The sequence below is a fragment of the Diadema setosum genome, chromosome 17, assembly GCF_964275005.1.
Source record: "Diadema setosum chromosome 17, eeDiaSeto1, whole genome shotgun sequence".
Lineage (NCBI taxonomy): Eukaryota > Metazoa > Echinodermata > Echinoidea > Diadematoida > Diadematidae > Diadema > Diadema setosum.
The window spans coordinates 30,193,842-30,219,364 of NC_092701.1; the positions used below are offsets into that span (position 1 = coordinate 30,193,842).

Sequence of the window (25,523 nt, forward strand, 5' to 3'; positions counted from 1 at the left end):
TACCCTTTGGGCCCACTGCTCCACGCTTTCCCCTTCTTCCACGTAGGCCCTGCAAAAGTGGAAAAACAGAATCGTTAAAGGACAAGTCCACCTTCATATACATGTGGATTGAGAGAAGGCAACAATATTAGTAGAACACATCGTTGAAGGTTTGGGGAAAATCAGACAATCTGTTCAAAAGTTATGAATTTTTAAAGTGTGTGCGCAGTCATTGCTGGATGAGAAGACTACTGCAGTGTATGATGTCACAATGTCTCAGCAAGAGCATCACATGTTGCGGAATAATCATGCGAAACGTCGAGGGGGGGGGGGCCAAAATGCCCCCCTCCCCATGGGAATAGGGTTAATGCACGGGACAAAAAGAAGGAAAATATTGCAAGTATATGGCATTAATTGGTTTATATTTGCTTGCAGTGCGCGCACACACACACACACCATCTTTCTCTCATTCTCTCAATCTCTTTATTTCCGTTTCTCACTCTCTGACACACACACACACACACACACACACACACACACACACCCTTTCAGTCTCTGTATATCTCTCTCCCACACACACACACACACACACATATCCACACACATAATTATCCTCCTTACAGTATCTTTCTCTCACTCTGACACACACAAACACACCAACGCGATTTCTATGTATCTGTCTGTCTCCTTCTATCTCTCTCACTCTGACACTGACACACACACACACACACACACACACACACACACACACACCAACCCAATTTCTGCTTATGTATCTATATATATATATATATATATATATATCTCCTTCTCTCTTTCACTTTGACACACACACACAGACACACATTTCTGTCTATATGTGACCCGCTACAACAAAAGGATCCTAAAGTCGCTGACGGGTCAGCCGAGCATGGCCCAGAAAAATCCTATTTTCAGGCCTTTCCTTTGATCATTTAGCTTCGAAATTTCAGCAGATGATAGAAGATACATTAGACTACAAAATTATGTTAAAACAGAAATCCGAACATTTTGACAGATTTTGGTGATCTGACTTCAAACTTGATTTTTCTCGGCTCACCCGTCAGCGACTTTAGGATCCTTTTGTTGTAGCGGGTCACATATGTCTGTTATGTCTGTCTGTCTGTCTGTGTCTCTTACTCTCACAAGCAGACTTACCATTGCCCCTTGATCACCATCAGGGCCAGCGCTACCTTCCTCTCCAGCAACGCCCTGCAAAAAAAAACCAAACAAACAAAGAAGAAGGAATAATTGAAGCAGACAAAGAACAAAAATACAAAAAAACAATTGCATTCTTTTGTGCATGTGTGTGCATTTGTGTGTTTTCGCAAATGGCCTTAATCACTCGAGGCAACTGGGATTACACATTTCACAGTGGGCATATGCCCGTTTATTCAATCAATGATCCTAAAAGTACTGGAACATTTAATTTCATTTTTTTTTCTCTCTCTAATGTTATGCGTATGGCTTAGTGGCTCCGTTCACTCATCACTTTGTGTCTTCACTATCGACATTGTTCTTTTTTTTTTCTATTTTCCAACCATGTTATCAGTTCTTCTTCATCTCTATCTCTCTCTCTCTCTTCTCTCCTGTTCTATTTTCTGCATGACAGTGACCTAGTGTTTGGATTTGTCTTGGTGTTTGTCTAGGGTTATATAGTTAGGTTTTTATTCGTAGTTTGTGTTATTCATTTTGTAAATTTAGTTTCATGCATAAAGTAGAAGATCAATGATATAATATGTATAATAATTGTTTTACTTTCTTTTTTTGGGCTTGTTTGTTGTTGTCATACTTTCATATCATATCATATCAAGAGAACATTTATTTCCAGATCAATTCGTGTAACAACAGTAACAATTCAGTCATGACAAACTGGAGGTGACAACTCAGTAAGCACAGCTTGAAGTGAGTGCACCTTTAACATTTGAAAACGTAGTTGAATCTGATTAAAACATAGCTAAAAAGACATTAATATACATTTACAAGACGAAATACAGATACACAAGAGACTAAAGCTAAGGATGCAGGAGGAAAACAGATAGGAAGAAGGAAAAAGAGAAAGAAAAGAAAAGAGTTCAAAGTATAAAGAAAACACAGAAAAACCCACTTGCATCTCTGGACATCTTTCGGAAGCTTAGAAAAATGTGTCATCCATGTAATCATGAAGACTACTAATATCTGGTAAAAAGGTGGTACAGAGTTCATTCAGGTTATCCACACTGATTGAAATACTGGGTGGCTGACAAAGTTGATTGAAGACATCTAAAACACCAAACACTTTAGACAAAGAGATAAAGATTGGGTACATTTTGCTTGTACATTGCATAATAAAGTAGGCCAGTCATATGAAAACCTTTGCCTCTCAAATCTTGAGGATAATTGAAATTGAGGAATCCGATCAAATATCATTTAAGATTAAAGACATCAGCACAAATGTAACAGCATTATCCTAGACAATACTTAAATAAAGCACTAAAGATAATCATTTCTGAAACAAAATCTGAAGTTAGTAGTTTCCTGCATCAAATGGGGTGGCAACTCCAGATGGAGGTGCTCTATACTCACAGGCAGTCCCCTACTTCCTGGATCCCCTGTAGTCCCAACAATGCCAGGTAAGCCCTGTGAATTCAAATCAACATTTCCAGACAAAATCTCAGCATTACTCTATGGTGCTTTGAATCCTCATAAAACTACCACTACAAAATACCACATGCAAATTCAACAGCTCTACAACTGAAGTAACAACATTAAGATTGGTTAAAAGACTATCTTTAATGAACCAGTGAACAGATTTTAATCTACAAAAAAGGATGTGCATTGTGCTTTTAAATGTTTTAAATTACATTTCTCAGTATGAAACATAATTATTACACTAAACCCATTTACACAGCACAGTGTCTGCTTCTTCAGTGATTAAAGAAGTGATTTCCTTTAGCCATAAGTTCAGCGGCATAGAGGCAGACAATTTAATGATAAGTTCAGTGATAAATCTTTTATCATTTGGTGTGCAGTGCTTTATCCTCTGAACCCGATTGTAGGGTATGACGTCAGCCTATAGGGCCCTATAATTAGAATCACTTAATTTACTGCCATACACAGCAACACTTCACATTCATATCAATTCCACACTGTAGGCCTAGAGAGAACAAAAAGTGTACTGCCACTCCATGCTAAAATTTAACTATAAAGAATGGAGTAGAATCAGCAATACTGAGTAAAATAGCAGAGTTTCAACAAAATGAGACATTGAGTTTCAACAAAATGAGACATAAAAAAAAGGAAGACAAATGTCATGTTTTGATAAAATCAGTGATAATGGCGGAGAACAAGTAAATGGATAAGGTGATGACACCATCTAAATATGTTTGTAAAAAGATCACGTCACATCACTAAAATCATATTTTGGTTGATAATGTAGCAACTACAAATTCTGCCCCTTTACATCATTAAGTTTTTGTTATTACAACACAACAATCTTTTAATGCAAAGTATAGGCCACACAGGTCTTTCTGCATGATTTTATGTTGAAAGAAGGAAAGATAAGTCTTAGCGCTGGACAGTGGAAAATTTTTGGGGTGCTAACATCACCTCTAACAAATCTATAGCAGATGCATGCTTACTGTGTTAATCTTTAAAGTCAACACATATGATGGTAAATTCCTTCATGTGTATCAATATGTATGACGAACAAGTCTTAACCTAACCTTCACTCCATTGGGACCCCTCTCGCCCTTTTCGCCCATTTCGCCCCGCGGTCCTGGAAAGCCAATGGGACCCATGAGCCCCTCTGGCCCCTGGGGCCCAGGAAGTCCGGGATCTCCTGGTTCGCCATCTTCCCCTGGTGGACCCTAGTGTCGAGCAAAGAACAGAATTTGACAAATTTGACACCACAAGCCTACAGTTTTCATGAAATCTTACAGTAATACACTGATGGCATGAAATATAAAGCATCACACTTGAAGAATGAATAAGAGTCATTACAAAATTGACAAAGCCCTACATTAGTCAAAGTCTACCAAAAACTGTAACCCTCAGAAATGAACAATTACAGAATATTCCCACTACATCAATGTAGAGGATCCACAATATCACAAAATTAGCATAATTCTGCATAGGAAGACAAATATAGCTAAATATCTGAAATGAAGTAGACTACAGTCATAATTTATGAATGTTTGGTATAAAAATGACAAAATTTAAACACACTTTCCTCATTGCTGATACTCTTGGCATCTGCAGTTTCTGGCAAATTTGTATGCACATTTGTTGGTTTGTTTGCTTCTTTCTTTTTAATTTTTTTTTTCCAGTTACACTCAATAATTACCAACAGATCACAATGCAATGATAAAATATTTAGCAGTTCTGCTGAAACATTAATATCTTGTAACTTACTATACTTAATTTCTCGATGTTAAAGTATCATGGCTACTACTAAAACACTGATCAATTCAGTGCTTATTTATGTCGATGTAGGGCAATTTGTCAATCAGTTGCAATGAAAACAGCTCGACGGAAGAATTTCATGAATTTGAATAACAAAGCAGTACCCGCTGCATCTATAAGGATTAGAACCAACACTTGCTGTCGGGCGAAAGCTCGGTGGTCTAGTGGAGATGACGCCTGTCCGGTGATCAGGAGGTCGTAGGTTCGAATCCTGCTCGAGTAGGTTCGAATCCTGCTCGAGTATGTACGCCCATGATTTTTTATCATGGCTACTACTAAAACACTGATCAATTCAGTGCTTATTTATGTCGATGTGGGGCAATTTGTCAATCAGTTGCAATGAAAACATCTCGACGGAAGAATTTCATGAATTTGAATAATGAAAATACTTCCGAGCAAATAAACAAGAAAACTCAGATCAAAGAATAAAATGCCTGAGTGATTTATCAAGACAACTCACTGGCTCGCCTGGTTCTCCCCTCTCTCCCATTGGCCCAGGGTCACCTTTTCTTCCCTAAAAAGAAAAGATTGAAAGAAAAGAGACAATCAACAAATCATGCATATTTTATGATACATATCCAGAAATTGGCGCTCAAAGATCAAGTGCAGAAAGTGCATTTCTTCTACTATTTTTTTTTTGAGGGAGGGGAACATCAGTATAAATACCTGGTTAATAAACATGTCAATGGCTATATATAAACTAGTGGAGACAATGTAGAAGTCTTGACACATTTTGCAAAAATCTGTTAAATTTTTGTGTGTGCTCTATTTTAGGTGTTTGCATATGTTATATTTCATCAAAATGTTATGAACGCATTAAAAACAATCTGACAGCAAAAACAATCACACTAACATTGATACATTGGCAAAGAGAAGTCAACCTGCACATCAGTGATACTGATAAATCTTTAAGATGTATCGGCATTTGTCTCTGCATCAACATGTTATCATGCATTACTGCATATTAACCTGTCGAGGACGAGTCCCGAGTATACTCAGGCAAATGTCTGTGGGAAATGCGTGTTGTAGTAAAATCAGTCCATCCTCAACGGGTTAAAGGGAGGAATGAAAGAAAACAGTTGTGCTCCACATCTGACTCTACTCCCTTTAAATTTGAAGTTTCTTTGCAATCAAATTTCCATACTTCGGGGAATCTAGTTCGGTTCCTGCTTGTCCTGTCCAAACCTCTTCTGTCATGAACTACTTCGCCCTTCCCCATCTTGCCATAGTAACCCGCTGCCTCTGACATTTTGTAATTCCCACTGAGCTAATACAAGGCCCACTGGGTTCCTGTACACAGTGGGTTAATTGCTGTTCTGTCATGATCTACCTGATGTTGTCTCTTTCTCTTCATCTATTAATGTTGCCACTTCCAAACCTGTCTCATCTTAGTGCTGCTTCTTTTCAACATCCGTAGTATCTCACCCTGTCTCATTTTGTCTCATTATACGGTCTCCCTCTCCTACCAGTGCAGGATAAAGAGATGAAGATGCACCTGACCTAGAAACCTATTACCTGTGGACCAGGGGGTCCTGGCGGGCCTCTCTCTCCGTTCGCACCATTCACACCCTTCAAAAGAGAGGAAACAATAGTTTTAATAAGACATAAACAAAGAATACAGAACACACATTGATATTGTGCATGTGTTATAGATCTATCATGTCAGTATTTCAGACCTTAGATTGAATAACTGTTCATTAGGCATTTAGCATAAGAAGCAAAAGCTTTTCAAACAAAAACCACTGCATGTTCTAACACGCGGGTACCAGACAATTTGGCTTGCTATTTTTTTACTTTTTTAAAGTCAGTCATGACAAGCCTAAAAACGCTTGTTCAGGAGCTCCAAAAAGAAACCCCAATCGATACAATCTCATTACAGTTGTTCTTATGTCATCTAGAGTATCACCTATTTCTCTTCTTTACTTTCCCTTTTCTTTTCGAATTCCTATCAATGACTGAAATAACAGATAGGTGTTCCATAAATTATAAAACAAGAGACCCGCGGGTCTAACGCTCACCTGAGTATCGCAAGTTCACCTTTCAGGCAGTCACTAATCTAAATTATTCACAGCTCTACCAAAATTTGACCAGGCATTCTCAAGTAGAAGATGAAAATGTACAATAAGGGCCCAAATTTTTTAAGATTCCTTAATTATTGGGGATTGGGCCCCCCTGATTCCTTAATTATTGGGGATTTTAAGATTCCTTTGAGGGGATTGGGCCCCTGGGGCCCTCTGGGTGGGGCATGGTGCCCATTTTGATAAATTTAGATCCTGACCCCCTAGGGATGCTACCTGCCAAGTTTGACGAAAATCTATCATGAGGTTTTCAGGAAGAAGATGAAAATGTACAATTCAGGCCCCCATTTGGACCTTCCCAACCACCCCCCCCCCAACCCCTGCCCCCAAGAGGGGCACCCCTGGATCTCCTATGAACAAACTCAAAACTACAGTCATTAATGTACTCACTCATAGTATTATCTTTAATAGCTCTATAACTTCTGATTCTAGAGAAAATTTTTAAAGATTCCTTCATTTTGGGGGTTTGGGCCCCCCTGGGGGCCCCCTGGGTGGGGCATGGTGCCCATTTTAACAAATTGAGATCCTAACCCCTTACGGATGCTACCTGCCAAATTTGGTGAAAATGGGTCATGGGGTTCTAAAGAAGAAGATAAAAATGTACAATTTAGGCCCCATTAGGACCCCTCCTCACCCCCCCCCCCTCCCCTGGGTCCCAAGGGGGGCACCCCTGATTCTGCCATGAACAAACTTGAAACTACAGTCATCAATGTACTAACTCATAGTATTAACTTAGCTCCATCACTTCTGGTTCTAGAGAAGAACATTTTTAAAGATTCCTTAATTTGGGAAGGGGGGGGGGGTTGCCCCCCTGGGGGCCCCCTGGGTGGGGCATGGTGCCCATTTTAACAAATTAAGTTCCTGACCCCATAGGCATGCTACCTGCCAGGTTTGGTGAAAATGGGTAATGGGGTTCTCAAGAAGAAGATGAAAATGTACACTTTAGGCCCCATTAGAACCCCTCCCCACCCCCTCCCCTGGGTCCCAAGGGGGGCACCCCTGATCCTGCCATGAACAAACTTGAAACTACAGTCATCAATGTACTAACTCATAGTATTAACTTAGCTCTATCACTTCTGATTCTAGAGAAGAAGATTTTTACAGATGAGTGGACTACAATATCAAGAAAATATAAAGAAAATACTACAAAAATCCATTTTTCATGAAAATTACAAATTCCATCAACTTGATATTAACATATGTTAAGGGTAGCAATTATTCCCCCTGCTTTCTGAAAGTGGTTGGTCCACTGCTCTTTCATAATTCTAGAAAAGTGAATTTTTGTTGAATATCCTTTATATTTTCTTTGTATTGTTGTCCACTCATACGTCATATCCTCTAGTAGTCTCCTCATCCAGCGGTTCCAACACCAAAACTTTAAAAATTCACAACTTTTGCATCGATTGTCCGATTTTTCTCAAACTTTCACTGATGTGTTCTACTAATGTTGCTGCTTTCACTCAATCCACATTGCTCTTTGGGTTTACCTTCCCTTTAATTTTGGGGGGTTTGGGCACCCCTGGGGGCCCCCTGGGTGGGGCATGGTGCCCATTTTCACAAATTGAGTTCCTAACCCCCTAGGGATGCTACCTGCCAAGTTTGATGAAAATCGGTCCTGGGGTTTTCAAGAAGAAGATGAAAATGTAAAAAGTTTACGCACGACGGACGCCGGACGCCGGACGCCGGACGCCGGACGAATAGGGCGATCGCAATAGCTCACTTGAGCCTCTGGCTCAGGTGAGCTAAAAATGAAGTATGCCAATGTTGTTATAATCAATGCTTTTTTATGTATTGATAAGGACACTGAACATACTCCAACCACAAAACATCCTTCAAAACAAGAAAGAAATGGATAATTTCTCAGTGAGGCACAACATTTCAAGAGGCAAATTGTATCTTCTGCTAATAACACAGAAACCAATTAACATGGCAAAGATGGCATGATGAACTTGAGGAAAGTAATAACTTCATGGACTCACCGGTGTGCCGATAGATCCATTTCTACCAGGTAACCCAGGCATACCGGGTAGACCAGGAGACCCCCTGTCCCCTGCTGGTCCAGCGTCTCCTTGCTCCCCAGCAGGACCCCTCACACCTGGTTCCCCCATGAGACCCATTAACCCCTTGGCTCCCTGTGGACATGATGCAGATGAATGCATGTTGAATTATGTGTAGAGAAATGCCTACACAAACACTGCCATAAGTGAATCAGGGGGGGGGGGGGTACCCCGGCACGCGCCCCCTATCTTTTTTTTTGGTTAAAACAGAAGAAATAAAAAGAAAAAAAAAGTGAAAGGGGGCGTGTGCGCCCCCCTTTAATTTCTGAAGAAACTATTTTTGACAGCCGATTGTATTGGCAGCAGAAAATTGCGCTGCAGCATTTTTTGTTGTTGTTGCTTGTCAGCCGATGAAACCCGGAAGTGGCACCAGAAATATATTTTTGGCACCCCCCTCCCTTTTCGGAATTCCTGGATCCGCCCCTGACTGCTACTCCTGTTACTGGAGGCATTTCATATCAGAACTTTTTGTGTCATATTGTGTCGCCAAAAAAAAAAAAAAAAATCAGAAGTGCAGTTGTTAAATCTGCAGAAAATGTTGTTCCTTTCAAATTTACTCCATTTTTGTTTTTCAAGAGAAATGCTTATGGTCTCATTGCCATTACAGTAAATTTTCTAAGCCGACCATGATAATGTGGAATGTTGTAATGTCAGTGATTACTTCAGATATACCGAGTTGTGTACTCTCATTTCTCCTTTTATAAACAGGGCCGGCGGAGTGTTTTGATGCCCACTTCCGGGTTTCGTGAGCTAACAAGCAAAAAAAAAAAGGAAAAAAAAAGGTCTTCAGTGGAAAAACATAACCTTACCACGCTCACTTCAAGATCTCTATCTATTTCTATTTAGTGCCACTTACGTACTTCTGGGTTAAAAAAAGTGTGGGGGCCCAAAGTGATGACACCTAATATATTCCTCTGTATTGGTGCACAAAAAGTGTGGTGACCCAAGCCCCCACGGCCCCCACAATTTTGCCGGCCATGATAAATATTTTATGACAGAAAAGCACTACGGAAAGAGAAAACCTTTGATACACCAGACATGTAGCATAGTCGATTTCTCAAGACGTATGGTGTTTGTAGATGAAAGCAATCACCTTCCCCCCCCCCCCCCCCGCACCCCCCTCAAAAAAAGAAAAAGAAAAAAATCACAATCAGCATCATGTTAGTGAAACATAGCATGTTGAAAAGTCATGTGTGAGATGTCTGCATCTCGTTAGTGTGTATGAAGCCTGGTGTTGTTTGTGGCAAAATAACGAGTGGTGGTGCAGTTTGAATGCTGTAACACAGATCTGGAAGGAAAAACATGGGTCTCCTACCTTCAGACCTATACCATCATTTCCAGGCACACCATCTGGTCCAGGAAAACCCTGAATTCAGAGACAGAAAGAGAGAGAGAGAGAGAGAGAAGGACAGAGACAGACAGACAGATAGACAGACGGACAGTCAGACAAAGATTAAAGGAGACATGAATGGATACAGATAAATAGCAGACAGAAATAGAGAGATACAGAAAGAGAGAGAGACCAATAGCACAATTATCTTCAAAGTTACAATAAAAAAAACAACAACAATTGTGTAGGGTACATCTGTTAAAACAAATGGAAACTTAATAGAAACTTCCAGGCCCCAAAATTATGATTACAAATGTCTATGGTGCAGATTTCACCTCAGTTACAACAAAATTGCAAGGAAAACCCACCAAAAAACAGAAAGACATTCCATAAAGAGGCAACACTGCACACTAGCACTGGTCCGATGGTCCCTGACCAGTAAAAATTGCTGTTGGACCAGTAACTTTTTCAAGAATGGACCAGTAAAAATGGAAAAACTGGGTACATACTAATCTGACAGACAAGTCAGACCAGTAGAAAAAAATGGGTAAGTGTGCAGCCTTGATTTAACAGGTATGCAACTTTATTAGAGCAGAGAGTTTACATGTGTACTTCAGCAACAAAAGAACCTCTCCAGCCATTCCTGGTCAACTCACAGGTAATCCTGGTGGACCCCTCATTCCAGTCAGCCCTGGAAAGCCTATATCCCCATCCAGTCCAGGAGTACCTGTCTTCCCAACATCTCCCCTCTCTCCCTGGAGTGGAAAGGAAAAAAAGTAACATATACATATAAAAACAAACAAACAAGTCAAGAATTGTTAAATTTAGTTTTGTAACTCACTTTTGACCTGTTAACCATATGGTTGAAACTGGTACAGTAATCTCAGCTTCAACCTAGCGGGATACATGCAGTATAGTTCCAACAAAAATTATGTAACAATACGGTATAATGAGCTTTGAGGCACAGGTGCATAAAAATATGTGAAGAAAAGACAATGACATGAAGTATATGATATACTCTAAATGGAGGTAAAAAAACAAAACAAATATGCATATATACAGCCAACGTTGCCTAAGTCAAGTCTATTTAGATGGAGGAAATAGCTTCGACATAGAGAAAATTCAACTTATGAGGGATTAAAATCAAAAGAATACAAGGAAAAGTAGAAATTACGCGGTGCGTAATATATGTCCCCGCCGGAAGTAGCATTTTGTAGCAAAATGTGCAATATAGGTAAAAAATCAAGGTCAAAGGTCAAAGAAGTCAAAGGTCAAAATTCTGTGTAAAAGTTTTGAAGCCCTCACCTAGTGCCATCACATAAAGCAAACGGAATCAAAATCGGGTTAGAAATGGCGAAGGAGTAGCATTTTATAGCCAATGTACAATACAGGTCAAAAATCAAGGTCAAAGGTCAAAGAAGGCAAAGGTCAAAATTCTGTGTAAAGTTTTGAAGCCCTCACCTAGTGCCATCACATAAAGCAAACGGAATCAAAATCGGGTTAGAAACGGCGAAGGAGTAGCATTTTGTAGCCAATGTACAATACAGGTCAAAAATCAAGGTCAAAGGTCAAAGAAGGCAAAGGTCAAAATTCTGTGTAGAAGTTTTGAAGCCCTCACCTAGTGCCATCACATAAAGAAACGGAATCGAAATCGGGTTAGAAATGGCGAAGGAGTAGCATTTTGTAGCAAATTGTACAATATAGGTCAAAAATCAAGGTCAAAGGTCAAAGAAGGCAAAGGTCAAAATTCTGTGTAGGAGTTTTGAAGCCCTCACCTAGTGCCATCACATAAAGCAAACGGAATCGAAATCGGGTTAGAAATGGCGAAGGAGTAGCATGTTGTAGCAAAATGTACAATATAGGTCAAAAATCAAGGTCAAAGGTCAAAGAAGGCAAAGGTCAAAATTCTGTGTAGAAGTTTTGAAGCCCTCACCTAGTGCCATCACATAAAGCAAACTGAATCGAAATCGGGTTAGAAATGGCGAAGGAGTAGCATTTTGTAGCAAAATGTACAATATAGGTCAAAAATCAAGGTCAAAGGTCAAAGAAGTCAAAGGTCAAAATTCTGTGTAGAAGTTTTGAAGCCCTCACCTAGTGCCATCATATAAAGCAAACGGAATCAAAATCGGGTTAGAAATGGTGAAGGAGTAGCATTTTGTAGCAAAATGTACAATATAGGTCAAAGGTCAAGGTCAAAGGTCACGACTGAAATTCTGTGTAGAAGTTTTAAAGCTCCCATGTAGTGCTATCATATAAAGCAAACAGAATCAAAATTGGCTCATAAATGACAGAGAAGTAGCAAATTGAAGATTTTGATCACACACGGACGCACACACGGACGCACGGACGGACACACGGACGGACGCACGGACGGACGGACGGACACACGGACACACACACGTACGGAGCCCGTTTCATAGTCCCCTGCTCGAACTCGTTCGGCGGGGACAATAAAGAGAAGAGGACTTGGAAAGACCTTCAACTTAGGCAATTATCTGACTTATGTGAGGTTGCTTATGCAAGGTCCACTTATGCAAGTTTTGGTTTGGTTTGGTTTGGTTTATTTCTGTATTTTCTTTTCAAATACAATAACAAATATTCTCCTTCTCCTCCACTAATAATCCTCTTTTCTTTTAGCTTTTGTCTTCTTCGTTCAATCATTGTGATGTTCACATTATCAATGATCTTAAATGAAATCAGAACCCATTTTAAGATTATTTTATAATGGAAGTTTAAATCAACCCTTTGAAATAATCAAATGACACTAACAGTATTACACTACACTTGTCAACTCCTCTGCAATACACACATGTTACTGTCCCCTCACTCAAATGAAAAACAATGATGGTGTCACCTTTAGTCCGACATAACCAAGATTGCCTCGTTCGCCTTCTCTTCCAGGAAGTCCCTGAAATAAAAATGAAAACGGTAATAGAAGCAACCCTCGGCTGCATTCAAATGAATTTACATTCACAAAATTATTACATTCACAAAATTACTGTTCACTGCTTCTATGTTGCACCCTAGATTACAAATGAAGTATCAAAGTGAGTTCTCCAAATAATAATGATCAAATTGATTTCAGGCTGCGATCTATACTTTAGGCATGCAATAAATGTATTTCAAACAGGACCATGACATTGAGAACAATGAGCAATCATACCAGATCACATTCCAGAGATCTGTGGAATCTTTTTGATGTATAACAATCCCCTCTTATGTCTCACGTACATAAGGAAAGAGTCACAAATGGATAAGGCAGCATAGAAAGTACACATACTAAAAACAAAAATTTAACCTCCAAATTCATGAACTTCTCACAACTGATATTTATTCCTACACCATATTTCCTATTAAACATGATCAATAAAAAGGGTATTCCATTGCCATCTTGACAAATTGACACAAGGACCCCACTGGAAAAGAGTCCTCCTATCACGGCATGTACAATATGCATGATACATACTGGGTATCCCTTGGGCCCCGCTGGTCCCTGGAGGCCCGGGAACCCCCTATAGCCTTGGTCTCCCTGTGTCCCTCTGCTACCGCCAGGTCCAGAGAATCCAATCTCACCCTGTGAATCCATGCACATTCAGAGAGTTCTTGTGAGAGAATTGCTCTATTGCCAGTCTCTGTGAGTTAACAATACTCTGGCTGGAAGGGCATCTTCATCATGTGAACAGGGGCCACAAAACGTTTTTCAGTGTGGGGGGTGGGGCGCTGCGGGACCAGAGGGGAGTGTCAAGGTCAAGACTCCCCCCTTAGACGGGAAGAATCTAAGTGCGGAATCTTGTATTTTTCCCCCCATTTTTTCCCATTTCCCCCCCCCCCCAATTTTTTATTTATCTATTTTTTTTTTTTACAAGCCAACTGCAGCCCCACAGCCTCCCCCCCCCCCCATTCCGCTGCCCCTGCATCACATGCATAATTATCTATAGTCACACTTCAAAATGTTTCAAATGTACACAATGAAAAGAGAAAGATGCAGATCCAATACAAATTATTGATTTGACCAAAGTTTCTACACCACTAGTGTGTAAAGTTTCTACATCACAAAATCTTGCTCTAAATATGATCAATATCTTATCTATATATATCTCCCCCACTTTTCATCTTTAATCAATAACTTATTTTCAATAATTCATCTCTTTTGGATTGCAACATAGGCTAAATGTACACTAACACATGAAAGGATGTCACCTGGGCATTTCTCTGCAACTGGCAAACAGTTATAGTTAATGCATTCTACATGTTGGATTATATTGTATGCATACCTGATCCCATAGTTCAAAAAATTGCCTAGCATCGCAATTTTACTTGTTTGTCTATGTAACAAATCTTGCAATGGAGTCAACTACTGGCTTATACATGTTTTTACCCAAGTACTTTTGTAGAAAGAAAAACAGTATGGATCTTGATTCATGTAATTTGTCTTTTTTATGTGCAGAACATATCATGTTTTAGTATTGTATTATCCCTTGTTCTGCTTGAAAATTATACATACTTGCCTACAATCCGCGGAACGATATCAAATTTTGGGTACCAACTTCACATGCTGACTCTGTTATTTCAACCATGATTCACAACAAGATATTTCAGGCAAGGACATGGAGGCATGTGTTTGAAATTCAGGCTATTCCCCCCTCTTAGTTTACATAGCATGTTGGAGAGTGTTGACACATCAACATATTATTAGCATTATAGACTGTAATACAGCATTTTTCTACCAGCACGCAGGAAAACAGTTAAGCTTGGAAGATTCACAGCAACCTGACATTGATGTCCATCACATCGACACAAATAACAAATGATTTGGAATATTTCTTGACATTCTATGAAGATACGGGTAGCCAAGGAATATGGGTTAAAGACAAGAAGACAGGGGTATACTTTGGGCAGACAAGCATGGCAGAGTAATTAAAATCATATTGGGGAGGGAAAGCAATTAATACACGACTGAACACAGACTGTACATGTAGCAAACAGAGGAGAACATTAACAGAACATATATCATGGACGAATGACCACAAGAGATATAGGGTGCTGAATTTCCTATGATGGCTTAATTACGTAACTGTAAAATGAGGATTGCTTTGAATGGCAAAAACTTGGCTGCCAAGTTTCACAGGCACTTCCACCTTATGCAGGAGTCAAATATGAACATCATACGATGCAAAATAGGTGAACAAGATTACAACATCCTGATCCAGTAAATGTTAGTTTCACAATCACCTTTATCTAAGGGAGAATTGAAAGCTGCATGGGTTATCAAAGCAGCGATAAATATAATTGCAACGTACATTGTAGCTGTAAGGTAGTATGTTTGAGGGCAACTTTGAGCAAGAGGTTGAAACATACCCTGATACCAGGTCTTCCTGGCATTCCTTTGAAACCACGTGGGCCCTCCTCACCTTTCATGCCCTTGGCGCCCACCTCTCCTGGCCAGCCGGTCCTACCCTGAGGAGTAGACAGCCCTCATTCACACAAGTTTGGGTAGTTTGGATACTTTGGATAGTTTGGGAGGTCTAACTGTCATTCACACACATGTGGATATGTTCATTAACTTGGAATAGTTTGAGTAGTTTGGATAGTTTGGGATCGAGGTCTAAAAGTCATTCACAAACAGACGGATAGTTTCATTAACTTGAAATAGTTTGGGTATACATTTGGATACTTTGAACAGTTCAGGAGATCTAACAGTCATTCACTATTTATACAGATAGGTGGCTTCACTAAGTTCAAATAGTTTGGGTAGTTTGGATAGTTTGGAAGGTCTAACTGCATTTACATACATGTGGATGTTTTCAGTAACTTGGATACTTTGGATACTTTGGACAGTTTGGGAGGTCCAACAGTCATTAACATACACATGGATGTTTTCATTAACTCAGAATAGTTTGGGTAGTTTGGATACTTGGGACAGTTTGGGAGGTCTAACAGTCATTCACATACAGATGGGTGATTTCATTAACTTGGAATAGTTTGGGCAATCTTGAATTGATTCAAATAAATATGTGGACCATTTTGGAGACAACAAATGGTTTGGGGAGTCTTCATTCACATGTTTTGATTAGTTTGGGAACTGTCTGGATATTTTGGAAATTTTTCAGGGGGAGGGGTCTCTTAAACTTTTACAGACTGGGAAGATTCAGACCCCTTTGAATAGTCAGTGTGTTCCTCATTCCTGCTAGTGTGGCTAGTTTGAACTCTTACGAAAATTTGGATAATGCCACAGTTTGGGCAGTCATGAATTCATTCACATAAGTATGTTTATTTTCTTCACACTGTTTAAAGCACTTCTACACACTTTTTCTAGTTTCATAGTCAAGTCAACTTTTTTTTTTTTTTTGAACACACAATGAAGACAGTATAATCCAGAACAGAGAGTTCTACAACACTATCTCATTAGGAAATTTTGAATGTGCATAAAGTTCCTTAACTTAATTATGCATTTCCCTTCTACAGTTCTAACATTGAAATGCCCTTCTTTTCAGTGCATATTTTGTGACATCTAAATAAACTGCAAAAAAAAAAAAAAAATTCCAATGTAGGGTGAGCTGGTACACTGTGTGCAGCTAATATGCTTGTTGATATTCACATTTCACTTCATAAAGATAATTGGTAACTCAAAACTGCACACTACTTTGAACCAAATAAATTTACCCACCCCATTTTTATGTTGATTTCACTATGATGAACTTCCATAATCATTTCAATTTCACTTCAATTTTGCATAAAACTACATTATTACTGGTACTCTCAAACACAGTAAAATATTTCTTCTTGTCAGGCTTTCACACAGATGTAATTGCTTTTAAGATGACAAACAATGCACTGTACACAGAAAGAAATAAAATGTGAAAACAATACATTTAATTGGGAAAGCACTCTGCACGGAATGAAAATACACAGTACAGGATGTTGAAGAACAGGTACAGAAAGATGAACATAAAATGTTGGAATATAGAAAAATGGGAAGTTGGACGATAGGAGGGTGCATTTAGAAAGTATGAGACTGAGATACTTGACTCATCTAAACTTTATCATTTTATAAATCAATTAAAAGGGTGTTGATTTTATTGTGAAGAGTATAGATAGAACTAACATCCTTCTGTTTTTTTAATTGGCAACAGACACACACTGTCCACAAAGGACAAGGTGACTGACCGGTAATCCAGGATTCCCAGGACTGCCAGGTAGGCCTTGGTCCCCTTCAGGCCCATCAGGACCCATTTCTCCTGGTGATCCATCAGTGCCATTCATACCCTTAGGAAATGGTAAAAAAAAAAGAGAAAAAAATGTTTTTAGACCCTTAGAGATGATGCTTTGTTCAACTACATATTTTTTAAAGATTACAATTAATGCCATATACTCTCTCTCTAAAGAAAAAAAAGAGTGAAGATTTTCACTCTTGAATGAGTGAATAGTAGGAAAGAATGAGTTTAAAGTGAAATTTGAGTGAATTTTGAGTGAAAACTTTTATTTTCACTTTTTGAAGTGGCCTGGGGGATCACTCAAATGGCTTTGAGTGATCTCCCAGGTCACTCCAAAATAAACTAGAAATGTCGCTACAGCGACTGGTTATACCCCCGCCAAACAACATTTCATAAGCTTTGGTCAAAACAACATTTCATAAGCTTTGGTCAAAAAACTGAGGAAGTAGTTAAATCCGCAAGATCTTTCCTTGATCTTCTGCCATTAATATGCCGTTACCATGGCAACGTACTTTCGGGTACTGTCGAAAAATGCGTCTTGCACATCTACAACCAAAGGCACACATCTGTACCAAGTTTCATGGAAATTGGGCAAAAACTGAGGAAGTAGTTTGCAACACAAAATTTTCCATCATTTTGGCTTATAATATGTGAGCTGTTACCATGGCAACATACTTTTTGTCACTGTCAAGAAATGTGTCATGCTGACCTTTATCCTAAGACAAACATTCAATATGAATTCCATGAGAATTGGAAGAACACTGATGAAGCAGTTTTGCCATGAAGCATTTTGCCCTATATTTTACCAATAACATGCCGTTACCATGGCAATGCACTTTTTGCCACTGCAGAAATATGTGTCTTGCACATTAACATATTCAGATGAACATCTGTACCTAATTTCATAAAAATTGATCAAAAACTGTGGGAGGAGTTCGCGACGCAAGATTTGTACCCATTTTTGCCCATAATATGCCGTTACCATGGCAACGTACTTTTGGGTACTGTCAAAAAATATGTCTTGCACATCTACAACCCAAGGCATACATCTGTGCCAAGTTTTATGGGAATCGGTTGAAAACTGAGGAAGTAGTTCGCGACGCAAGATTTGCAACGGACCGACCGCCCGACCGACCGCCCGACCGTCCGCTGATTCCTATATACCCCCTTCAAACTTCGTTTGGCGGGGGTATAATGAAAAACATATTTTCACTCCAAATTTGCTAAGATTTCACTCTAAATTCACTCTCTTCTAAAAGTCACTCCTTCGTGAGTGAACTTTTTTTTTTTAGAGAGAGAGTATATAATTTTGCACTCTGTTTCACTTTGAAGATGATAGCTGAATTTCATGTTGATAAACAGGTACAAACATTGCAATTGGCATGTACACATTGTCTTTTTCAGTCTCATGGGTATGTTTCAGTACAGATTTCTCACATTTTTTTTTTTTTGTATAGGCATACTCCAGACTTTTGCTGGCTTGAAGAAGTGAAGGAATATGAAAAAAATTTCCATAAATGACAATGTTAAAATTACACTGCCATCAGAAATACGGGGCAAAGGGGGAAGCCTACAGCTCAGTGAGGAGTTGTACTCCTTCCCGACAGTTTTGAAAATTTTCATTAGAGGCTCTTTGAACAAGACCTGCACCGTTCCAGCAGCTTAAAGGATAAAGGGACTATACAGTTCTGGTTAAGGTGAGGATTCAGGTTTATAACATTTTTTTTTTGTGAGATAATGAGAAACCTCTTATGAAATATGAAAGAGCATGTAATTTCAAGAAGGATTCAACATTTATTTGATGAAAATTGGTCTTGAAATTCCTGGGATGTCCAAAAAAGAGATACTAATAAAATTGACAGGCCACAACTTTTAATTAGGATCTCTTGTTTTTCCTTGTTTTTAGATATTTCAGTCATTTCAAAACCGATTTTCATCAAATCAACTTTTGATTCCCCTCAGAATTAGATGCTCTTTAACATTTCATAGGGTGGTTTCTAAATATTTCACAAAACGTTACAAGCTGAATCCTCACCTCTACCAGCACTGTACAGTCCCTTTTATAAACATATATGAACATGCAATCAAACTTACCGGCCTGCCAGTGGTTCCATTTGGCCCCGGTAGACCTGGCTCCCCTATAAAGCCCTGTCACCAGCAGGAATAATGACAGAGCATTGAATGAAAATGATTTTCATCAAGATGGCATAAACTCCAGCAGCAAGCTCATCAACAAGCCATTTTCTGATAATGATCACAGTGCACAAGATATACAGGGATGATACCTTTTTACCATTATGACATTAATGAAAAATCACTGCCAGTTGAAGAAATAAGAGACTACAGCAGACATGTAATTTGATTTTTGTGAAGAGATTACACCATTTAAGAGTGTCATTTTAAAGTATTTTGGTACATAGAACATGAAACAATTACCGGTATGCCACATCGGTACACATGACATTACGGGGGAAGTGCTCAATATGCTGGATGGGAGTTGAGGCATACACACTTTATTTCATTAAATAAGCCAGTTCGGGGTTAGCTCATGGGCACATCGGTACAAATGACCTTTCTTCTTTCTCAGTTGATTAGGCACTCTACGAGTTTTCAAGCGAGAGAAGGTATTTCAGCTTACCCGACGTAACAATTTATGGAATTCATCAGTCATGTTCAAAGAAAGAATGAACTTGCGTAGACCAGGTGACCAGAATGATCCATCAATTAGCACTTTGGAAAGCATCCATTTCATTATTTCGCATTGAATGTATTAACAATCTTTTTCTATTGATATTGTCAAATACCGCATTTGCTGTCAGGTGGATGTGCTAGCAAGCACCACTCATAATGATCACTTGAATAATCATTGCATCACAGATGCTTATCTCAGTGAATAAAAAACCAACATGCTCTGCCGGTACTAATGACCTTTTTCTGCTCATGCTCAAAGTGGAACCCCGAACTGGCTTATTCTTTTGATCACCATTGTACCACTAATTAGCCAGAGTTGGCAACCTATTTTTTTTTTCACTTCTAAAGCACAACAAAACTTACAATCTATCATCCAAGTAAGCTCTCTACAACTTCAGTTTAATGTTATTACGGTACTGTATACACCAACCTAATTCAGCTAATGGCAGGCATGCCTGTGCCACATAACTGTGTAAATTTCTACAGGTGTGAAATATTTCTATGCACCTGCCACCCTACAGCTTTTCTTGGACAATAACTTGTAACACAGGTGTTTCACCTGGCCTCCACCAATCAGAGTCAAGTTTGTCTCCTTTTACACAACAAAGACATGTTTTATTTTGCCTTTATCATCACTTCACAGTTTACATATGGTTTTTCTTCTTACTACAGCTTTTCTTGGACAATAACTTGTAACACAGGTGTTTCACCTGGCCTCAACCAATCAGAGTCAAGTTTGTCTCCTTTTACACAACAAAGACATGTTTTATTTTGCCATTATCATCACTTCACAGTTTACATATGGAGAGGACATTTCATTACAACTGCTTTGCTGGATTAATTAACCTGGAATTTCTTGGCACTCTGTAGGCCCTACACTGTAATTCCTGCAACTCATATGATGGTAAGTGGGATTTTACATAATGGCTCTTTCACAGTTTTGTTTTTGTTTTTTGTTCACAAATCAGAATTTGAATGTTATTTCTTCCATGTGGATGATTGTTTATCTGAAAATTGACTGTGATGTGACAATCAATTCCAGAAAAGATACAGTGCTTCTATGAGGTCATCACCTTGTAAAAATGAGTGTCTTCAAGCAGAAAGACTTTTCTTTCATTTGTTGATCTGTAAACATAAAAGAAATAGCTCTCAGATGCAGATCTACACCTAGACAGAAAAATCTGTCTGTCTTGAGGAGTTGTATAATATTTTCTTTTTTTACTTCTACGGTTCTCTTTTGGAGACAGATGGAAGCCTGTCATGGACACTGCTGGGGGGGGGGGGGGGTTGCTTAACCACTGTTCCTATTAAACAGACATAAAGTTTTTTTTTTTTTGATTACATCTAATTCACAGTCCTAGATTGCCAAATTTTAACTTAAATAGTAAAACTAACATTTCACAAATACACTGCAATCATCATTCAGTCATTTAGAAATCAAATATTTGTGTGGAATTTTCATGGAAAAAATACAACTACTAGATTTGTGTGGAATTTTTAAGGAAAAAGATACAACTACTAGCTCATAAACACACTATTTACACACTAATAACACAGTGATAACTGATCATCCGCGAATGCATCAATTAGCCAATCACATTGGTTTCCATGCCGGCTAGAGCATCCACCCTACAGTATCACATATCAGATCCGTCAGTCTGTATGTGAGAGGGATTTTGTGACACCAGACCTAGTCTCTGCGGGACATATCATTGACGTTAAATACGCCAGGCTTCTCTTTTGTTCTCGTCTACACCTTGTTGGAATATCATAACCAAGAACAAAAGAGAAGGGAAGAAGACTGGGAAGTAAGTACAAGAACTTACCATGAGACCGACATAGCCCTGTTGACCAGGCATCCCCGGATCTCCCTTCTCTCCCGTTGGACCAGGGATACCGGGTATCCCATTTTCTCCAGGTGGTCCCTAAATGAAGTTAAATGATTCAAAATTGAGATATGACAAGATAATGATAGAAATTGCTCTCATCAAACCTTTTCTCCCTTCTAAAATGTGAATAGAGACTTTATATTCCTTACATTCACATTACTGCTATACCTTACTCTCAAAAATCTAAAATGAGAAGCATAAACTTAATGTGCGTTTAATTCCTAATGAGCAATGCTACTGTCTTTCAATAAAATGGCCATATATTCATCATTGCAAATTACTAAAACTTCACAATGACAAAAAAAACAAAAAAAACCCACCAACTATAAATCACACCATATGTGTATTGTGTGTATACGGTATTTAGATTGACATACTTGCATGCTCATGCAAATTATGTATATTATGCATTCATGTATTCATGTAAATTTAAAATATGATTGTTGTTATAAACTCAACTCAACTCAAATTATCAATAATACAATGGCATCTCTTGTCACAGTTAACCCGTCGAAGATGAGTCCCGAGAATACTCGGGCAGGTGTCTATTACAGGGGCGGATCCAGGGAGGACAGCAACCGGCGCACGCCCTCCCTTTATTTTTTGTTGAAACAAAAGAAATAAAAAGAAAATAAATGGGGGGAGGGGTGCGTGCGCCCCCCCCTTTATTTTTGTAAACACGCCCCCTCTTTATGGAATTCCTGGATCCGCCCCTGCTATTATATGGGAAATGCGTGTCATAGCAAAATCAGTATGTCCCCAACAGGTTAAAATGATCACTCACATAGACCCCGTTTACAGTGCGGGGCCGGGCTCGGCCGCGGCTCGGCCGCGGCCGAGTCCGGCCTCAATTGCGCGGCCGAGCCTTGCAATTTTGTCCGTTTACACTGCTAGGCTCGGCCGCGCTTTTGATTCAAACCTTTCAATATTTTGTCGTAGTGGCGCTCTGCTTGTAAACAAACGTAATTTGGTATTGTCTGGTTTTCAGACCCTTTGCCAAATGAATTCCGTGGCGACGAAATCACCGTTCGGGCAAAGGCCTTTGCCGAAGGAATAAATCCTTTGCAGGACAAAACCACCTTAAACTATACTAGTTTTCCACGTTGAGGGGGTTAATATCGTGAATAGCGAAAGATACAGGCAGAGGGTTTGGAAGCCAGACTAAAATTGGCCGCGCAATTGGCCGCGCATTTGGCCCAGTTTGCGTTTACACCAAGAAGAGGCTGGGCTCGGCCGCGGCTCGGCCGCGGCCGAGACCACCTCCAGAGCGAGGCCAAATGCGAGGCCAATTTTGGCCTCGGGTTTACACTGAAGCGGGGCTGGGCTCGGCCGCGGCCGAGCCGCGGCCGAGCCTCGCACTGTAAACGGGGTCATATTCTACCAATAACTTAACCAAGTCTGAGGGCTTACCCGTTGCCCCATACCGCCATTGTCTCCATGTTCACCTGGCATTCCCTGCATAAATCAAAGCAAAGAGTCATGGTATATGTTTTAAATGAGTCTTTCATGATCAAGCTTTTTTTGGGATAATATTTCTAAGAGGATATATGGGCACAAGCCTTCAGAAAATTTGTGGAATTCCAAAATGAATATTTTGAGAAAAGGTTTTTTTGGGTGATTTTTATTACATATCACTGTCTTCTGTACTGAAGTTTACCTAAATTACACAATATGGTATTCAGCATTTAGGCTTATGGTTTGCAAGCAGAAGAATTTTGAGATCAAATCATCATGTAATGTAGTCAGAACATACCAGTAGTTCTTATCAGGCATGACAATTTTATGTCTTGAGATTTATATCTAATTTCTATTTCAATACAACATTTCTCAATGTCCAAAGAATGCCAAAACATTAGTAACACTGCATAAAATATGAACTACGACATTTCATCAGAAGGAAACGAAAACATAAGTATCATCTTCATGCAGCTTGACAAAGGTGACCATGCACGATCGAGTCCCACACCTGTTGTCCCTGAACTCCAATGGGACCAGCCCTCCCTTTAAAGCCTCGTGCCCCAGGGGGACCAGGCGCTCCTGGCATTCCTTTCCACCCATTGAATCCCTGCAGTATCACATAAAATGTAACAAGGAAAAGTAGAAATTACGTGGTGCGTAATATATGTCCCCGCCGGAAGTAGCATTTACATGTAGTAGCAAAAAGTACAATATAGGTAAAAAGATCACGGTCAAAGGTCAAAGAAGTCAAAGGTCAAAATTCTATGTAGAAGTTTTGAAGCCCTCACCTAGTGCCATCATATAAAGTAAACAGAATCAAAATCGGGTTAGAAATGGCAAAGGAGTAGCATTTTGAAGCAAAATGTACAATATAGGTCAAAGGTCAAGGTCAAAGGTCACAACTGAAATTCTGTATAGAAGTTTCAAAGCTCCCATGTAGTGCTATCATATAAAGCAAACAGAATCAAAATCAGGTCAGAAATGGCGAAGGAGTAGCATTTTAAACATTTTGATCACACACGGACGCACAGACGGATGGACAGACGGACAGACGGACACACACACGTACGGAGCCCATTTCATAGTCCCCTGTTCGAACTCGTTCGGCGGGGACAATGAATACATCATCACAGACAATGATACAAATTCACATAATCATCCTCAATTTGGAATTTCGGCAATTTGGAAGTCCTTACCAACCTCACAAACTGAAGATGCCTGCTTAGTAATAAACAGAATATCAGACTAAAAATTTCAAGACCATGACATCGAACAGCATTGAAGTTAAATTGGTATTTTAACAGATTCCATGTGAAAAAATAACAAGGAAAAGGAGAAATTACGCGGTGCGTAATATGTCCCCGCCCGAAGTAGCATTTTGTACCAAATTGTGCAATATAGGTAAAAAATCAAGGTCAAAGGTCAAAGAAGTCAAAGGTCAAAATTCTGTGTAAAGTTTTGAAGCCCTCACCTAGTGCCATCACATAAAGCAAACAGAATCGAAACCGGGTTAGAAATGGCGAAGGAGTAGCATTTTGTAGCCAATGTACAATACAGGTCAAAAATGAAGGTCAAAGGTCAAAGAAGGCAAAGGTCAAAATTCTGTGTAGAAGTTTTGAAGCCCTCACCTAGTGCCATAACATAAAGCAAACGGAATCAAAATTGGGTTAGAAATGGCGAAGGAGTAGTATTTTGTAGCAAAATGTACAATATAGGTCAAAAATCAAGGTCAAAGGTCAAAGAAGTCAAAGGTCAAAATTCTGTGTAGAAGTTTTGAAGCCCTCACCTAGTGTCATCACATAAAGCAAACGGAATCGAAATCGGGTTAGAAATGGCGAAGGAGTAGCATTTTGTAGCAAAATGTACAATATAGGTCAAAGGTCAAGGTCAAAGGTCACAACTGAAATTCTGTGTAGAAGTTTCAAAGCTCCCATGTAGTGCTATCATATAAAGCAAACAGAATCAAAATTGGCTCATAAATGTCTGAGAAGTAGCAAATTTAACATTTTGATCACACACGGACGCACGGACGGATGCACGGACACACACACGTACGGAGCCCGTTTCATAGTCCCCTGCTCGAACTCGTTCGGCGGAGACAATAAGTGCAAATAAAGGGAATTCTGGTATTTGATATATCAAAGTTGGAGAACATATTTGGCACAAAAGTAGAAAAGTGAAAGATTTTGTCACATGTGGTGCAGTGCAGTTCATAAGTTTTCCTTTCTTTTGAATTTGTTTTGATTTTTTCTTATATTTTTTATAAGAAAAAACATAAAAATATAATTTTTTTTTTGACTTGACTAATAGTACCTCTTAGAAGAGCTGTTTTCCTTCTCTCTCATTTTTCTGTCTGTCTCCCTTAT

At 39.3% G+C, this 25,523-nt stretch overlaps 1 protein-coding gene across 1 annotated transcript; it reads right to left on the reverse strand.

Annotated features, from left to right (window-relative positions):
* Positions 1-2,006: 2,006 nt before the first annotated feature.
* LOC140240589 (uncharacterized) lies at positions 2,007-23,760 on the reverse strand. Its single transcript, XM_072320351.1, has 16 exons — positions 23,666-23,760; positions 23,110-23,154; positions 21,637-21,735; positions 19,214-19,267; positions 17,073-17,171; positions 15,264-15,362; positions 13,372-13,479; positions 12,760-12,813; positions 10,562-10,660; positions 9,891-9,941; positions 8,498-8,650; positions 5,956-6,009; positions 4,901-4,954; positions 3,702-3,845; positions 2,563-2,616; positions 2,007-2,012 (listed from the first exon to the last, which is right to left on the reverse strand). The coding sequence occupies exons 1-16, from the start codon at positions 23,741-23,743 to the stop codon at positions 2,007-2,009; spliced, it is 1,251 nt and encodes a 416-aa protein (XP_072176452.1). The 5' UTR covers positions 23,744-23,760.
* Positions 23,761-25,523: the final 1,763 nt, after the last annotated feature.

Excerpts from the sequence above, each read along its gene's own strand:
- LOC140240589 (XM_072320351.1), bottom strand. The coding sequence starts at position 23,743 with ATGCCAGGAGCGCCTGGTCCCCCTGGGGCACGAGGCTTTAAAGGGAGG. Across the intron at positions 23,155-23,665 it reads TTGGAGTTCAGGGACAACAG|GGAATGCCAGGTGAACATGG; the intron begins GTGTGGGACTCG and ends TGATTTATGCAG. Across the intron at positions 10,661-12,759 it reads TTGGTTATGTCGGACTAAAG|GGAGAGAGGGGAGATGTTGG; the intron begins GTGACACCATCA and ends TTTCCACTCCAG.